The sequence below is a fragment of the Terrapene carolina genome, unplaced genomic scaffold, assembly GCF_002925995.2.
Source record: "Terrapene carolina triunguis isolate 2854851 unplaced genomic scaffold, T_m_triunguis-2.0 Scaffold238, whole genome shotgun sequence".
Classification (NCBI taxonomy): Eukaryota; Metazoa; Chordata; order Testudines; family Emydidae; genus Terrapene; species Terrapene triunguis.
The window spans coordinates 12,922,011-12,940,388 of record NW_020664589.1 but is presented as its reverse complement, the minus strand read 5'-3'; the positions used below and the strand labels follow the sequence as shown (position 1 = coordinate 12,940,388).

General features: G+C 56.5%; 1 protein-coding gene across 1 annotated transcript; it reads right to left on the bottom strand.

The window, feature by feature from the left end:
• Window positions 1-7: 7 nt before the first annotated feature.
• LOC112111284 lies at window positions 8-14,909 on the bottom strand. Its single transcript, XM_024206649.2, has 13 exons — window positions 14,752-14,909; window positions 14,145-14,309; window positions 13,116-13,319; window positions 12,083-12,209; window positions 11,361-11,535; window positions 11,108-11,212; window positions 10,489-10,591; window positions 9,468-9,610; window positions 8,000-8,164; window positions 6,445-6,639; window positions 4,714-4,981; window positions 3,608-3,687; window positions 8-2,941 (listed from the first exon to the last, which is right to left on the bottom strand). Exons 3-13 carry the CDS (start codon window positions 13,213-13,215, stop codon window positions 2,906-2,908), a joined length of 1,497 nt encoding a protein of 498 aa, XP_024062417.2. The 5' UTR covers window positions 13,216-13,319; window positions 14,145-14,309; window positions 14,752-14,909; the 3' UTR covers window positions 8-2,905.
• Between the last annotated feature and the right edge of the window lie 3,469 nt (window positions 14,910-18,378).

Genomic DNA, 18,378 nt, shown 5'->3' with positions numbered 1-18,378 from the left:
TCCTGCCACTTTTGGGGTTTATCTTTCCTTGGAGTAGGGGCTGGGCAGGTTCACAAGCTGGGGACAGTTTTTCTTTATGGCTTTTTATAGGCAACCAATGACTGTTGTACAGCTGAGCAAAGCTAGAAGGCACAGCTGGGGGCTGGGCCCAGAGTGCCAGGGACGTAGACAGACAACTGGTGAACTGGCTGCTGCAGCCCCCCTGCCAGCGGTGCCTGGGAGCGTCTGCACCCCCCTGCCGAGCTCTGTGAGGAAGGGGCGTCCGGAGGCAGGGGGTGCAACCGTGGAGAAGCTGAAGGCAGCCAGCAGTTAGTGTAACCCTGAGCCCTGGCTGCAGCGACCGTGGTCCTACGTGCCGTAATGTATTTTATTTCTGCCACACGTGGGCTAACGGGGTGCCTCTCTTCTTTGGACTCCTCCCGGGTCTGGCCAGGAGCCATTTGGCGCTGTCTTCACCAGCCTGCCAAGGTGACAGTGGGAGCCATTGGAGCTGGGGTCCTGCCCCGCAGTGCCAAGCAAGCCCAGTTCAGGTGCTGTGCACACGTGGGGCTGCCCCCGCTCATGGCGACGCCTCCTCTGCAAACGCAGCAGCAGCACGGAGGTTGCCCATACCTGTCTCCGGTGCCATGCTGGCTGTGCTGTTACAGGGGAGCGGGGAACTCTGGAGTGGAACCTGTGACCATGAACGAAGAGGGGCCCGGTATACTTGGCACTAGCCCCTGACAGCTGTTGGCCTGTATCAAAGAGCTCCTGGGTGTTTGCCTCACAACTGGCCTTGCTGGCAGTGAACCCCATGGAGGCCCCATCGGGTTCAGGTGGAAGCAAAGCAGCAGGGGCTAAAACTTGTTTTGCTGCGTGTTGTGAAGCTGGAACCTCACGCCCCAGGGCTGTCACTCTGGCCCCGTTCACTACCCTAGGAATACAGCTGCCACGTGTTTTTAGAGGAACGCTGTTAGTCTGTCCAGTGTGAATCTAGCTTAGAGCACTGCCCACACCTAAGGGGCTTAATAACACTCCTCCTTTCTCTTGCAGTAGGAGCTAGAGGCCTCCAGCCTGGCAGGCATGGTGTGGGCTAGGCACAGTAGCTCTTTAAAGTGACAGGAGCACACAGGGAAGGTGCTGACTTTGGTGGGGACTTGTCACTTTCAAATAGGCTGAAAAACAATGCTCCTCCTCCCCCAAAAGCCCTGAGCCCTCACACAGAATGGGGCTAGCTGCCCCCCCCCAGGTTTGCTGTACCGAGGTGCCACTTAGCACTGCTGCGGCAGGTGGGCCTGGCAGGGCTAGATTACAAGCTGTGCCGGTCCTCAGTGGGCCTTCCAGCTACTGCTCATCTCCCCGTCGCTCTCAGGAGCAGCAAGAAATTCAGCCAGGTGCCACTTAGCCCAACTGAACGGATGCTCGGGAGAGGCACCAGTGTGCTAACGTGTGTAGATGTCCTCCGTGTGAGCAGGTAGAATTCACCCTCAGTACTGCTGGATGGATCAACCAGTGCGAGGACCAGTTCAGCGGGGCCATCGCTCCCTGTATTGTATTCGGTAGGAGGGGCTACCCCGCCAGGCTCCTGCTGTTAAGACAACATGACCAGCTGGGGGCTTGGCCTGGCCACAAACTGGAATCTGACCAATCAGCTTGTGGAAGCGTGATGTAATTGCCATATACTTGAATGTATGAGCTTATTTATATTTTTTACATGTGCATTTGCTAATGTCATTTTAAGGGGGAATTTCAACCCACCAGGTACTTGTTTTTTTCCTTAAAAAAAAAAAACCCTGCCAAATGATTTAAATTAATATATAGAAATACATAGGGCTTGGGGTGGGGGGAAGGGTTATGCTTAATAAACATTTGTGGTCCAAACTTCCACGCCAAGAGTAACTTTCTCCTGCTTCACTAGAACACAGCAGCCCCTTGTCTGGGCTGAGGGCTCCCAGCCTGAGAGAGAGAAGGCAGGAACTAAGGGCTTTGGGGGTTGTGTTTTTCAGGAGAACTCCAGCAGCAGTGCAAGCAAAGCCGTGCCTGGGGAAAGTGCACATGCTAAAGTTTAAGCAGGTGCTTACGAGCTGCCTGGCTGCTGGGTCTCTGTTTGCACTGCCTGCCAGCCCCTGCTGCAAGGCTCTTGGGGAACAGGAACTGGCTCTCCCAGCCCGTGATGACAGGTCAAGCAATGGGTTAGAGACAGGACCCAGTCGGGCCTGTCTTTCCTACAGGGCAGTCACAGGGAAGCTGCGATGGGACAGAGTTCCAAAGCCTAGGAGGCCTCTCTCACCCAGTGCGAGTCAGTCCTACCTTAGGGGACCTGAAATGGGGAGCCAAGGCCCCTGCCCGGGGCAGTGCTGTCCACGTACAAAGGTTCAGGGGCCGCTTAGACCTTACTGGGTCATACACTGACCTGCTTTCACACACCCCAGCTCCAGGGCCCCGGGCGTGCACCCAGCCAGTCTCCGTTTCACAAGGCAAGAGCCGCACCAGTTAGAATTCTGATGCCCTGGGGCTGATGCTCCAAGGGTGGCCACAGATTCCCAGGACCAGCAGGGCTGTTGGACTCTTCACAGCAGCCTTCTCACACTAGCCCTTGGACACACCCCTCCTTGGGCCAGACGCTCTGGATTTGCTTGCTGGCGGCGATACCGTATCACTAACCAGAGCACTCCTGCATAGCTGGGAGCCAGTGAGGTCAGGGCTGGACGTCGTTAGCCCTACCCAGGGCAGCACAAAGTCATTGGCCAGCCGAGGTGAACAGTGACCTTAGCCTCCCCACTCACGGGCTGTCCTTCAGCTTTCACGATGAAGCAGGCGGCGTTCGCCTGGGGAGCTGAGAGCAGCCCCCATAGCTGAGCTGGCAAACTGCCTTCTGAGACCCACGCTCCAGCCCCCGGGAGCACTGGGGCAGCCACGTGCGCTGCTAATGAGGAGGATGGAGGCTGCTGGGGAGGGCAAGCTGTGGAGACACAAAGCAGAGACTCAGTAAGTAGACTAGGGACAGACTTTACAGCTGGCCCCCAGGTACAAACCAAGGAGAGAACTGCGAAAGGACAGGGCTCTCCAAGCTGAGAGGAACATCACACACCAAGGCTGCAGGCGATGCCCAGGGCTTTGGAATGGTGGGGGGTTGGATCAGATGCCTGACGTTTCTGCTTCCTCTTCCTCCTGCCCTCCGGCGGGAAGCAGCGAAGGGGTTTGGGATCCTTCAGGCATGGTAGGGGCTCTTCTGTAGCTGCAGGTCTACACTGTCATCACAATGCCTCTGCTCCACACCCCAGCAGCCTCTCTTGCCAGGCCCACGGGGAAGCGCTGTAGCAGGAGCCAGTACAGGGTTAGGCTGAGTGGGGCTGGCCCAGGGACGGGCCTGGATTCGAGGTTAGCATTCTGCACTGGCAGACAGGAGCCCTAGGACTGACTCCCAGCCAGTTCCCAGCTTCTCACTCCCCTGGGCTGGCTGGGAAGGAGGCTCCCTCTCACCCCCTAAACCTCAGGCCCCAGAACTAGCAGGCTCTTGCACAGCCTGTAGGATGAGCGGGGCTCTGGGCGTGCACACTGGGGTACAGGGCAAGTCCACCAGAAACGCTAAGGGGAGGGGAGGGGGGAAGCCCAGAAAGTCTGGTACCGGCTGTCGGGTCTCATCGCCTCCTGCCAGCTGGGACGGGAGCCTCTGTTCTGCGCTGGGCAGCGGGCCCCTCACAGCACCTAGGAAATGGAAGTCACCCAATGTGAGAATGGCCATGTAAGGAGTGCCCAGGGGACAACCCCCTGCCAGCTTGCTATGCAATCAACAGCCTCCCCTTTGCCCCATGCACCAGAGGGAAATCCTGGCACGTTAAACCCGCTTCCTCCATGGCACACATTACCCTTCCTCACAGCTTCAGAGCAGCACACCAGGGCCTGAGGGCGGCACCATTTGGGGATAAGGGGAGACAGGCTGTAAACCACCAACCTGCATTTACAGCAGGTTCAGAATAGTAACAGGGCTAGCTAGCACCCCAAAGCTACAGACAGCACAAGAAATGCGACTGCTTCTGGGGAGGAGGGCAGCAACTGACCAGCACCATGCACCAGACCAGGAAAGTTTTGGACAAGAGCAGCAGGGTAAAAACTTACTCCACGACATGCCAAGGGCTCTCTGCGCTGCAGACACGGTGGCCGCACATGCACAGCGGGGAAATGACGGGCAATACCATTTGTATCTCTCAGGAGGAGGAACAGCGGCAGCAGCCCGGCTGGGATTTGAACCTGTGATCTCCGAGAGCCTCGGGAGCTCAGGTTACATCCCCAGCAGAGGAGTTCTGCCTGCTGTCGGAACAGCCAGCGAAGTACTTGGCTGAGCTCTCTGGCCTGTCCTGCTTTGCTAGGATACTTCCCACCACTGCACACCAGCCGGGCCCGGGCCCAGCCCCAGCTTCTCGCTGTCGTCCTGTGCAGGGGACGTGTCTCATCCCAGCTCCCCACACAGACCTGCTCTCCTCTGTCTACCCATTGCTCCACCCCACAAAGTGTAACACTCCCACCCCTTCCTGAGACCCTGCCTAGCCCACGGGGGTGGGAGTGTTACACTTTGTGGGAGTCATGGTGAGAGAGGAGTGTGAGGCACCTCTCCTCCTAGGCGCCCCCAGGAAATCTCCCTCCCCTCACCCCACTCCCCCCGTGCGTCTGTTGCTGTCATGCAATTCCCAAGCCAACACCAGCAACGCAAGGCCTGTGCTGTCCCCAACTCACCTGCAACGCAGCCACCAAGAAACCGGCCCCCAGAGTTAATGGAGCCTGGAACAGCGCCTTTGTTTGCCCCCATCAGGATCAAAGGAGGCTGCAGCTCTTGGCCTTTCCATATCTCCTCCGCTCCCTGCATCTGCTGACGGGCTGGACAGAGCCCAGAGTCCGGACCAAGAAGCTGAGAGAGAGCCAGAGACTGGGCCAGGGGTGAAGGCTGCGCAGGGTGGGCTGGATCCCTAGTGTAGCCAAGGCCCCGCAGATGCTGCTGCTCAGTCTAAGGGGTGGGAGAAAAGATGTCCATCAATCTGCAGGGAAAGTTACATAGGGCGCCCGCAAGGACCCTCTCGAGGTTAAGGCAGGTGCACGCTTCTCGCCCCCATAAGCATCTCCTTAAACCTTCCAGTCTGGCAGCCACTTGGAGTCATTCAGCGCTGACCATAGCATCAGCTCAGCCTCCTCTCTTGAAAGCAGGGGTTCTCAAACCGGGGGTCGGGACCCCGCAGGGGGGTCGCAAGCGGTCAGCCTCCACCCCAAACCCTGCTTTGCCTCCAGCATTTAGAATGGTGTTAAAATACATTCAAAAGTGTTTTTAATGTATAAGGGGGTCACACTGCAATGTGAAAGGGGTCACCAGGACAGTAGTTTGAGAAGCACTGTTTTAAGAGCTCTGCCATGGTGACACCTGCGGGGCGAACCACGTATTACAAGAGGGTTGGGCAATGGTTAGTATCAATCCCGTGTTCTTACATAGCACGTTCCACCAGCCGCAGATCTCAAAGCGCTTCTCAACCTATGTGTGGTCGTGCTTTGCACGTGGTAATACAGCCCAACCTTCCCAGAGCACCTTCCTTCCCCAGAGCCCGGTACTCTTCGCAGGCGAGCAGGGATCGCTCCCGACACGCGGCAGCTACTCAACAGCACACGGCTTCAGGGGTACAGTGTCCAGGGGCCTGCAGGGGGAGGACGCAGTTACCCCGAGCCAGGGGCAGATTAACAAATTTGCCGTCCCTAGGCCGTCAAAAAATTGCCGCCCCCCCGCCCCCTCGCCAGCTCACCTCCGCTCCCCCGCAGCAAGCCGGGGAGGGAGGGGGGAGAAGGGGAGTTGCGGCGCACTCGGGGGATGGTGGCGGTGGTGGAGCAGAGGTGAGCTGGGGCGGGCCGGGAAGCGGTTCCAAGCCCCCCGTTACTCCCCGCGCCCGCGGGCCCTAGCTCACCTCTGCTCCACCTCCTCCGAGCGCCCTGCAACTCGCTTCTCCCTCCCTCCCAGCGCGGCAAGCCTGGGAGGGAGGTGGAAGGAGGGAAGCGCGGCGCGCCTGGGGGAGGAGGCGGTCCGGGGATTTGGGGAAGGGGCGGAGTTGGGGAGGGGGCAAGAGCAAATTTGCCACCCTAGGCCTAGGCCTTGTTGGCCTAGGCGATAATACGCCGCTGCCCCGAGCGCTGGGGCTAACACTTGTCCTGCTAGAGGTATCAATGGGAGCCACAGATGGCCAGGCCAGTGGGTTTCCGTTTACAAAAGGCCCGTGCTTTGGTTGTTAAGCTGACCAGGGAATTCCTAGCACTGGTTCCTGGATTGGCGACGCCCACTTAAATTGCCTCTCTCTAAAGCATTTGGGTTACTGGGCCAAATCCCCAGTTGGAGTAAGTCAGCACTGTCCCGGTGACTTTGATGGAGCTGCACTGATTTACAGCCGCTGAGGATACGGCCCACGGCTGGTGATGTTTTACTGGACGTATTACCTGGGCTCTGTGCAGCAGGGGGCTGGAGGGGGCGAGAGAAGCGGATGCAGCTTTTGAAGCAGCAGCCGGTGCAGGAGAGAACGTGCCAGCTGGCCGCCTGGTACAAGGTGATGTCATCTCCCCGCCAGTGCTGGGCAGTGCTGAGACAATGCTAGAGACAGGCATGGCCTGCGGCAGGGGGCAGGGGTCCAGAGCCTGCCAGGGAGACAAAGGAAGATCATTGCCAAGGTCGCAAGGCTATCACAGCAGTGGGTCACACTGGGGGCGATGCAGCCTAGTGGTTGGGGCAGAGCAGTGGAAGCCGGGATTCCTGGCTTCTATTCCCAGTTCCTTAACCTTTCGGTTAGCCAGGCCTCTCTGTTAGATGGGTGGGGGAGAGGGGCTTGGGACTCTGGAGCTCTGGGCTCAGTTCCAGATAGTGCCAACAGACTCCCTGTGTGATGCTGGGCAAGTCACTTTATCGCTCTGTGCCTCAGTTTCCCCTGTTACATGGGGGTAAAAGTACTTCCTTCCCCTCCCTTCTTTGTCTTTTTATATAGTAAGCTCTTCCGTGCAGAGACTAACTCTGCCCCCCCCCACCCCCGTGCTGGGTGCTGTACAATCTCAACTGGGCAGTCTTAGAACACCACTAAATGAGAGAGACATGACGACTGGTGCTGGGGTTTGATCTCCACATCAGTAGAGCGCAGGGAGAGGTGCAGCTGTGCGTATACACCGTATAGAGCTGGTCACCCCCATGGATTTCTGGGCAAACAGGAGAGAGTCCAGAGGAGAGCAACAAAAACGATAAAAGGTTTAGAAAACCTGGCCTGCGAGGAAAGGTTAAAAAACTGGGCATGTTTAGTCTTCAGAGAAGATGACTGAGGGGGAACCGGATACCAGCGTTCAGATATGTTAAGGGCTGTTAGAAAGAGGACAGCGATCGATTGTTCTCCATGTCCAGGAAGGTAGGACAGGAAGCAATGGGCTTAATCTGCAGCCAGGGAGATTTAGATTAGAGATCAGGAAAAACTTTCTACCTCCCAGGGCAGTTCAGCTCGGGAACTGGCTTCCCAGGGAGGTGGTGGAATCCCCGTCATTGGAGGTTTTACGGACAGGCTGGACAAACCCTTGGTCTAGGGTGACTTGGTCCTGGCTTAGCGCAGGCGAGGGGATTTGACGGCCTTGCGAGGTCCCTTCCATTTCTAGGATTCCATGAGGGCAGACAGACAAGCTGCTCCAGCAGCAACTCATCGGCCCCTAGGGCTTGGGCTGAGGCCGGACGCCATGCGCCACGTATGGGCAGAGGGGGCTCTCCGTGGAGCTGCAGGTTCAAGCACTGGGCAAGGCTCCCGCATGCTGCCTGCGCTGCTCCCTCCACAGCACTGTAACCTCTCGCTCCTGGGCTCCTTCTAGCCACCGGCTACCGCCAGCACCAAGCAGCTCTGTGTGAGCAGAAAGGAAAGCAGCCCTCGAATGCAACTGTCCCTGAACGGCCCTCTGGATTCCCTTCCTCTCTGCCGATCGACGCACTGCACGGCCTCAGAGTCCACCCCAAACAAGCCCTTCTACTCACGCCGGTTACAGAGGTGGGCGGCTCGCCCGCTGAGGCTGGCCCGTGGACCGAGACTGAAGGCAGCTCCTGGGAACCAGCTGTGGAGGGGGAAGCCAGCAATGGTGCCTGACTGGGTTGCGCTCTCTCCTCAGCAACACAACCCTTCTTGTTGGGCTTGGGGTTCTCCTACAGGGCGGGACGGGAAGCCAGGAGGTTAGCGGAGCAGAAGGGGAGTGGATATGGCAACAGAACACACAATGAGCCGGCTCATCTGGTCTGTGTTTGGGGTGCCACAGCCCAGGCCTCCCATGGCTCCTGATAACCCCCTTTACGCCGCCTCCCTCCGGTCATGGCTTTGACCTCAGATGCCCACCCTGCAGCCACTAGCCCACCAGACTGAGATCAGGGCTGTTTGCTCAGCCTCTCTGCGTAGCTCGTGCCCGATAGTCCCCGGGAGCGCCACACCCTTAAAACAGAGGTGGTCTCCCAAGTGTCAGCCAGGGGGCCGGCTGGGGTGACCGCCGTCTAGGCCCACACGCTGAAAAAACTTTCAGTCAGAACTGACGGATACGCTGGCTCAGGGCTCCGACCCGCCGTACGTTGCAGTCGGCTGTCCTAGGCTGCTCACAAAGCTGGCCCTTTTGGGACCTCTCCGGGATGAAATGTGCTGATGGGGCGAGTTAGTGCCCCAGTGATGTCACCCTGGCTCTGGACTGTCCCATCCAGGCAGGCAGAGGATGCTGTATCACGGTACACTGGGGAACTGCCTTCTGTCGGTTCCACACCAGCCCTGGGTCCCCGCAGACAGGGACGTGCTCACTGAGAACAAAAGGCCAGACTAAGCTCATCGAGCGTCCTTCGTCTGTAGCTGCTGTGCTCAAGGCTCACAGGCGAAAGTACCATCTCACATCACAGGCCCAGGGACTCCGATTATGTCCTTGTATCGTAGCACCCGTGATCACAGACGAGGGTCTCGCTGTGCTTGGTGCCGAACAAACATAGAACAGAAAGGCAGACCCCGGCCCCAAAGAACCAACCGCTATCCTGTCTCTGGCAGTGATCTATAGCGAATGCTTCACAGAAAGACACACGCACCCTCCCAGCCAGACAGTCAGTGATGTCTCAGGGCAAATCCCCTTCCAACCCCAGAGACCGTCCGAGAAGCCCTGACGCACGAGGGTCGGTATTGCCACAACTTGGTGCCCTCGTTACCTCAGTAGCCTGGCTGCCTAGGTTACACCTGCTTGCACAGAGAGCTAATCTAGTGTTTAAACCCATCCAACAGATCCACCCCTACTAAGAAAGCAGGACCCACAGCCCATGCCCCCCCCCCCCCCCGCCACCAGCCAGTCCCCCTTCCCCTGCACAAGGCCCTTTACATGAGCAGTTAGCAAAACATAGCAATAAATGCACACAATGCAAAATATGGACCCGAAGCAGAAACTCCGTGGGGTGAGAAGCAGCTTTGGGACAGCCCTTTGGTACCAACCTTCCTCCACTGCTTGAGTCTGTGGGGAGGGGGCTCCCTATCTCCCCCTGTCCTCTTCATCTGCTCGTTAACCTTGCTAATGGTGCTCGGGCTGGAGCCAGTCACCCAGGATATGAAGCGGTAACAGTTACACCTACTGCCCCCTGCAGGGAAACAGGAAAACGGTGTGATTCTCGCCTGCATGCACCACAACGGACGGTAGCACAGCCAGGACAAATGCCAGAGCATCGGGGGTCTGATGCAAACCCCACGCAATGGACGGGAATGGGCTTTGCAACAGGCCCCAAAAGAACGAGATCAGCAGGGATCTGCCCTGCACCAACAGCCCCTGCTGGGTGTATTTTCTTAGCAGGACTCCGGTGGGGCTTTTCCCTGACTGTTTGGAGGGTTTCATTGCCCTGGCTGCTTGGTCCCACACAGACGACACTGCACCTGCAGGCAGGAGATCCAGACCTTACAATCATCGACGCCAAGAGAATCTCCAGGAGTCCCATCGAGCCTTTTAACCTCTGTCAGCCATAGCTATTATAGGATGGCAGCACAGGGATCTGATTCCAGCCAGCAGAGGGCAGGGGCATGTGCACACATCGTGTTTCCAAATAAACCCCTAGCTTTGCTCTGCGTTTATTCATGAAGTCCAAAGCCAGCAGGGACCACTGTGATCATCTTGCCTGGCCTCCTGTACAGCAGACCCCAGAACTTCCCCACAATAATTCCACCACGACCCTTGGTAAGTTGCTCCAAGGGTTAATTACTCTCCCTGTTACTCCCGGCCTGAATTTGTCTAGCTTCAACTTCCAGCCACTGGATCGTGTTAGACCTTTCTCTGCTAGAGCAAAGAGCCCATCATCAAACGTCTACTCCCCCTGTAGGTACTTACAAACTGTGACAAATCACCCCATAACCTTCTCTCTGTTACGCTAAATAGATTGAGCTCCTTGAGTCTATCACCGTAAGGCAGGTTTTCTATTCCTTTACCTGTGCGATCACCAGAGGGACACACCACATGCTCACAACTCACCCGAGGGCGTTAGCATTTCGGCTAGGACTCGGCGAGCCTCCGACTGGCCCATTAATGCTCGATCTCTCCAGTGCTGCAGCAGGCGGCCGTAGGTGTGGGCCATCTGAGAAGGAGCCAAAGGAGACAGCGCATAGGAAACCTGTATGCTATACGGTACCGTCCATATACATGCCAGGCCGCCTGATCCACCCCCATCAGAGTGAAAGCAGGCTGGACACCCACCTCTCAGGCATGTGGAGCAAGAAGAGGACAGACTAACACATCGGACCAATGCTCAATGCAGTCTAGGGAAAGGAAGAGAGCCCTGGAGACTGGACTGTTTTATTTTAAAGATTTGACAGTTAGGGAAACTGAGGCACAAACAGATTAAGTACTTGCCCAGAGTCTCACAGTGAATCAGAGGCAGAGACAGGATTAGAACCCAGGAGCTTTGGCTTTTAGTCCCCCTAGCTCTAACCCCTGGGACCCTTTGGCAGAGAGGCATTGGTATGCCAGACGCTCATTTTTTTTTTTGTATCTGACTGACTTGCTCTGAAGGCGTGATCGGCCCCACTGCTCCTGCGAGCCCAGCATCCCTGACACCCCCGTCCCCGCGGTGTGGGGGCCCCGGAGTATTTACCGCAGTGCAGTTGGCCGCGCAGCACTTCTCTTCGCCGAGTTCTGCAATGGGCTTGAGGAGCCCCAGAGCCCCTTTCCCCTTCTTCCGCTCAACTCTGGCAGGCTTCTGTAGGGGAAACCAGGCTTCCACTAGCAACCCTCTTGGAGTGTAACTCCGCCTCACCCACACTCCCCGTCACTAGACTGGTTAGCACCACACTGCCCCACACGACCCCATCCTCGGGGGGGGAGGGGGAATTCATATTTCAACTTACTTGGCTGCTTGTTTTGAGCTTCTTATGCAGGAAGTTGTTGGAGTATCCCAGAATCCTTTGCGTGGCTCTCTCGCATAGTTTCAGCTCTTCACGCAACACCCTCCGGTTCTTCAGGACAAAGTCCTCAAAGGCTCGAGATCTCCGCTGGCCGCTCCCCAGCCCGACGGCTCGCCTCCTTGAGGAAATCAACAGGACAGTGCTGTGCCCTTAGCACGGGGCCTCAGAATCAGGGTGCCTACCCCCCATTTCACGACTGGAGAAAGGCAGGGGAAAGCACTTGCCCCAAACACTGAATTCATAACGGTGCTGGGAAAAGAACCCAGGAATCCCAAGGCCCAGTCCCCTGCTCTAACCACTGGACAACATAGCCGCTCAAAAACCAGCTAGGCTGGCTGCCAGCCAGTTCTGCCCCTTGGGTCTGCAGAGGCCTTGGGAGCCTATGGACACGTGAGACAGTAGCACGTCGTCGCCCAAAATCCCTTCCCTGTTGGTCTGTCTCTCTGGACTGAAAGGGATCAGGCGTCACCCTAAGCTCTGTTCTTGTCCATGATTATCGGCGTTGCCCCATGAGTCAGCTGGGCGAGCCCCGGCAGCAACACATTTGAGGACGCCCTGATGGAGAATCCTGCCTGGGGAAGGCTCTGCCCACGCGCGCCACCCCTCAGCTAGGGGACGTGCTGCTCCATTATTCCCCATGGGTTTCACCCCACCCCACTCCTTGCCTCCTGGGCTCCCCGGCTTGCTGGCTGGCCCCGGCGCTGCAGAACTTCACGGTTTTCAGTCGCTTGGATTCCTGCAGCAACCTCAAGAACTCGAGGGCTCGCGTCCGGCTCTCGTTCTCGCCCAGCCCTGCCACGGGAGCAGCATGTCAGCACATCAGGGAGTCAGACATGGACCCATGTGTGGACGTGGAGCTCTACAAAGAGTTGTGCCCAGCTCAGAGGAGCTGCCAAGCCCTCCATGAGGGGGAGGCCCGTGGGATTGGATCCGAGAGGCTGGGATTGAGGGGGCTCTGGCTGGCAGCACACACAGGACCCAGCCTTCCTCCCTCCTTGCGTTGCACTAATGCTGGACACTATTTTTTATGGCTCACTTGGTGGCACCCTCACTGTGTACACCACCAGGTTGTGGGTTCGAATCCCACCCTAGGGTGTGGGCCAATAGCTCAAAGCAGACACTGGCAGTGGTGGAGCGAGGTGCCACCCTTTGGGAGTTACAGCCAGTGCCCTCTCTGGCCCTCTCTGGAGGGGCCACGTGAATGCTTGAGCTGCCTTTCAAGAAGCACATGGACTAAGCCACGTGTCTCGGTCAATCTTCCCGATAGCATTACGGCACCATTGCAGTGGTCCACGAACGTTTCCCGTACTTAGTAGGTGGAAGTTTTAAACAACCTGGGACCTCAGGTTGATATACTGGCCAGGGTGACCCAGCCCTTCCCCGCTTTCTGAGCCGGATGAACAGAGATCTGTACAGGTCCCAACGTGTGGGGCTTTCCAAGACGACCTTAGAACAAAGGTCCAGTCAGCTGTAGAGGGACACCATGCTCACGGCAGTTTTCAAAGGGTACAAGTATGTCCCGGTGTTCTAGCTAACATGTCCCATCCCTGTCACTAGCACGTTCTACACTCGCTGGTTGCCACCCTCCACCCCAGCAATGGCTGCATTTCAGTAGTGGACTAAGTACCGAGCTCTGGGATTAACAGCACTACGTTATATTACTCTAGGTCCATCTCTCTAGGTTCCCGCTCCACCCACCTGGGGCTTTGAGATAATTCTGGAGGCAGAGGCAGGGTCTCCTGGTGTAGGCAGGACAGCAGAGCTTGCTCCCATCCTGGTCCCCGAGCAGCTCCACCATGGCCCGTCCAAACGCCTGCAGCTGCTCTTCATGCCGCTTCCTCTCATCCGGCCCAGGATCCTTCGCGGGGTTCGGAGTGCTCCGAGGCCTGCCGAGTGCCAGACCTAGGGGGATATCCCCGCCCCCGGAGGAGTTACAGCCAATGGTTATTACAGATGCTGAGGGACGAGCTGTAATATTTTGCGTTTTTCACACGTACACGCAGAGCAGAGCTCCTAACGTAACAGAGGCCTGATCGCAGTACGTCACCCGCAACCCCCCAGCTACTGCTAAAAAACCTACAGACGCTTCGGTGATACCAGTTACTACAACACCACTGACATTCTCCATGTCACTCTGGGGCTGGACACCATGACTATATGCCTGGGACAGTAACCAAGCAGAGACGTGCCTGGGATCGGAGTGAAGGGCTTGGGGGACTGTTTGCAGGGAAAGGTCACTCTGCACACATTGCAGCTCCTGGATCTCACCCGGGTGGCAGCAGATAAAGGCAAAGGCTGATTACACCACTGGGATGGGGAGGGGAGGGGGACATGAGGCAAGAGATGTTCAAAGATGACCAGACATCATCTCCGGGGGTGGGGGGGGCTGCCCAGCGCTCACCTGCGCAGATCTAATCAGAGAATAGACTTTGGGAGAAGATCATAAGGGCCTGACCCTCTTCCTATTACAGGGAATTTTGCCACCAATTTTCAGTAGGAGCTGGATTGGGCCCTACATACAGACTGGCTGTATGGGCCAAGATACTCAACACACCACAACGCAGTGGCTGGATGGCTCAATACATGCATGCATTTTTCCCCCAGCAGGGGGCAGGATTGCAGCACCCTTTGAACAGGAGGACGTGACGGATACTGAACATAAGGTACATCCATCAGATAATGCCCAGCTCAGCCTAGCACAGACCACAGGACAGCGCTTTCCCTCACCACATGCGTTGCAGAGCGTCAGCACCTGGCCTGTCCTGGGATCCCGTTTGTGGCGTGGAGAAGGCAGAGAGCTAGAGGTCTTCAGCTGGTTGCCTCTGCGGCTGGGGTCGACGAGGTAAGGAGAGCTGCAGAGGTCACAGCAGAATCCGCGTCCTTTCCCGGAATCTGGAATGACACCCACACACTGAGCATGAGAAGGGAACGGCATCTCCAGCCACCGCAACCAAGCAGCCATCCGCCATGTTCCCCCACAGGCCCTAGCCCCGGAGCGGCAGCACCCATGTCCCACCTCCTCACACGGGCCGCCAAACAGCAGTGTCTTGACTCTTTCTTATATAGGGTATCAAGCCTCCCTGGGATCTGAATGCGACGCAAGAGGAAATGGGCAGGAGAGGCAGAGAGCGCATTTGCCATGGTGCTGAAAAGCCCTTGTGGGGTATAGGAACACAGGAGTCACCAGACTGTATCAGATCCGGGCTCGATCTGGTCCAGCAGCGGCCACCACTAGACGCTTCAGAGGACAGTGCAAGAAACTTTGCATGTCTAGAATAATTCATACAATGCTCCTTTGCCACCCTTTCCACCCGCTATCCCCAAGTCTACTTACCCAAGCCAGCTGCTCCTTTAACCCGCCTTGTCTGCTCTGGCCCGGCTGCGCGATCCCCCCTGCTCACTTTTCTCCCCTTCGCCACAATTTCCACTTCAGGAGAAAAGTTTCTTTTCTTCCTCACTCTCCTGCTCCTTCGGACGACAGCCAGGGTGCTGGGTGGCTCCTAGGCACAGCACATATTATTTATCTATTGCCTCCTTCAGATAATATCAGAGCTGGACCCACATGACAAAGTCCAGAGAGAAATTCACACTCCTCTGAAGTCGGGAAGCATTTGTTCGGACCTATGGATCTGGGTGAGGCTCGGCTCATACTTGGCATTTCATAACTAGAAAGTATGATGCGACTCCTCAGAACAGTCTTGGAAAGTCAGTCAATGTTCTACCTAATTTTTGGAGAGGGGAAACTGAGGCACGGAGCAGGAGAAAATGACTTGCCCAAAGTCCCAGAGGGATTTAGCAGCAGTGTGAAGATGAGAATTCAGGAACTCCTGGCTCCCTGCTCGGACAACACCTATAGCCCGTACAATCCCTGAACACATCTCCCTGTGTTACCTGGACATAACTAATGGCATCGCTGCGTCGGTCTTAGATGAACAGAGCCAGCTGTTGAGAATTGCTCTTGGGACAAATATTCCTCTGAGAAAGCGAGTGAATGACTGACTCTTGCGATGTGTGTATATGGAACCTAGCACAATAGGCCCTGTTCAGACTTACAGTAAGAGACAGTCCCTGCCCCAGGGAGCTCCCAGTCTAAAGAGACCAGGCAGACAAAGGTCTCCAGGGGAAACAGAGGGGTGAAGAGCCTGGCCTGTGGTTACAAAGTCAGCGTCAGAGCTGGAATTAGAACCCAGGTCACGTGAGTCCCAGTCTCAGTGCTCCATCTACTAGACTGCACTGCCTCTTCAAGTGTGAGCCCCGGACTTCAAAACCCTTCAATTTACTCCCAGCAAACCCCCCTCCAGTATTCACAGACTGCCCGAGTGCACACAACCCCGCCCCCAACATTTCTAAAAGCAGACAAAGCCTTCCAATATGTTCTGATGAAGAGCACAACTTTTCTGCTCTGTGTGTGGGGCTGCAGCCTGAGAGTTTGGTGCCATCGAGTCCCTGGGGGCTCTAGTCCAGGGGTGGGTAAACTTTTTGGCCCGAGGGCCACATCTGGGAATAGAAATTGTAGGCGGGCCATGAATGCTCACAAATTGGGGTTGGGGTGCGGGAGGGGGCGAGGGCTCTGGTTGGGGGTGCAGACTCCGAGGTGGGGCCAGAAATGAGGAGTTCAGGGTGCAGGAGGGGGCTCTGGGCTGGGGCGGGGGAATGCGGGGGGGGGGGAGGGCTCCAGCTGGGGGTGCAGGCTCTGGGGTGGGGCTGGGGATGAGGAGTTTGGGGTGCAGGAGGGTGCTCTGGGCTGGGACCGAGGGGTTTGGAGGGGATCAGGGCTGGGGCACAGAGGGATGGCTCAGGGGTGCAGGCTCCAGGCAGCGCTTACCTCAAGCGGCTCCCGGAAGCAGCGGCCACGTCCCCTCTCCGGCTCTGCACGCTGCCCCATCCGCAGATGCTGCCCCTGCAGATCCCATTGGCCGCAGTTCCCGGTCAATGGGAGCTGCGGGGGCGGCACTTGGGGTGGGGGCAGCGTGAGGAGTAGAGCCCTCTGGCTGCCCATATGCATAGGAGCCGGAGTGGGGCCATTCTGCTGCTTCCAGGAGCTGTGTGGAGCAACCCCTGACCCTGCTCCCTGGCTAGAGCACCGGAGCAGGGCAAGCCCCAGACTCCACTCCATTTGTGCTGGGTGCTGTACAAACAAGAGACAGTTCCTGCCTCAGAGACTTGACAGATCTCAGGGCTCGTCTGTCCATGAGCTATTCTGGAGTAAGAGTGCCTTTCTCCAAATTAGTTTAATCCACTTTGGAAGTGGATTAAGATTAACCAGAAAAAGGCACTGATTCCAGAATAAGAATGTTCACACAGGGGGCTATTCCGGACTAGCTATTCCATTTTCAATTCACACTCTGCCTTATTCTGGAATAACTTTTATGTGTACATAAGCCCTACCAAGATAAAACAGCAAAGCGTGGGAGAAAGGCAGGGTTCTACTTCTACAAATAGGGAACAGAGGCTCAGACAAAGTGATTTGCCCCCTACCCCAGGTCACAAGGGGAATCTGTAGCAGAGCTGGGATCTCAACCCCTCTCTCCCGGCTCCCAGCCCAGTGCCTTAGCCACAGACTCATCCTTCGCTTCGCCACCCGCCGGCTGCTCTTCGTTGTGAAGAGCCAGCATTTGGGGCTCAACCCTGTGCCGACTCCGAGAGCCTCCGTGCAACCGGCTGGAGCCGAGTAAATTCTAGAGCGACTGTGGAGCCTCAAAACCCAGGAACCGCCCCACACCTCCAGCTCGGCTAAGCCACAGCAGCCCCTGGCCTTCTGCAGGTCCAGAGGCAGGGCCAGCCAGGCTATGAACAAGCCCTCAAGGCTACTAGGGGCAGCAGCCTCCCAAAAAAACTACAATTCCCAGGAGCCTCGGCGGCCCCTTCCTCCCTTCTCTCCTAAGGAGAAAATGGAGTGACTCGGGGGCAGGCTGGTTCCCCTCTCGCAAGGGGCTTTGCACCTACCTCTGCCATCTCAGCCCAGCCCCTGCTGTGCAAGGGGGAAGCAGCCTGGCTCCTGGCCCTCTGTGCCTCCTCCTCCCTCCTGGCCACCCAGCACAGACCCTCAGCAGCAGCTGCAAATTCTCCCAGCTCAGGCTCTGCCTTCCCTGCTGAAAGGGGCCGGGCAGAGCCAGTGTTAAAGGGGCAGGTGCAAAACGCCAGGGGAGTGAACAACTGACACACACACACACACACACACACACACAACTGAGCCGCTCATTCACCCTGCAGGCGGGAACAGAATTCCAGGGGGCCTGCTTAGGTGCACAACCATTAATCCATATGGGTTGGAGCCGCAATTAGTAAATCAGCATTTAATGACGACATCGAATTCAACATCCAGCCTTTTAAACCACTTTGAACATTGCAACATGCTCTGTAAGCACCAAGAGTTGTTACCTATTTAAAATTACATTGTTTTAGTGAGGACGTGTTGCCTAGTGGTTAGACGGGCTCTCAGGCACACTGCCTCGCTGCATGACTTTGGCCTCTCTCTCCTATAACAAAATACAGATAAACTAACCCGCTTCACAGGGGCAAACAATTATCTCTGAAGATGCAAAGTGTCAAGTATTATTCATATAAAGGGGGGGGGAACAGAGGGAGAAAAGCAAAATATACAATAGCAACAGAAATTCCAATTTAGGCTTTTTGGCAGATTTGCTTCAGGCAACAGAGAAGTCTAGTTGGGAAAAAAATCCACTATCATGCAAATAAACACATCCCTTCCCAGGGTGCTCTTAAAATAGGCCATTCAAATCCAATCCAATACATGGAAAGCGTGGAAGACCCTACAGAAACATTGCTGTGGATCTTGCAAGAGTGAACCCCTTTGTTTGTGTTTGTACAGCGCCTAGCACAGTGGAGTCTTGGACTATGACTAAACAATAATAATAATAAACAACTTGTGGCCTGATTTTCAGAGGTGTTCAGCCCCCATTGGCTTTGAATCCTCGGTGGCTCTCCAGCCTTCTCCACC

Coding starts and splice junctions, on each gene's coding strand:
- LOC112111284 (XM_024206649.2), bottom strand. CDS start 13,215: ATGGTGGAGCTGCTCGGGGACCAGGATGGGAGCAAGCTCTGCTGTCCT. Junction 8,165..9,467: donor GACTCAAGCAGTGGAGGAAG/GTTGGTACCAAA, acceptor CCCGCCCTGTAG/GAGAACCCCAAGCCCAACAA. Junction 6,640..7,999: donor CGCCCACCTCTGTAACCGGC/GTGAGTAGAAGG, acceptor TCTCCCTGGCAG/GCTCTGGACCCCTGCCCCCT.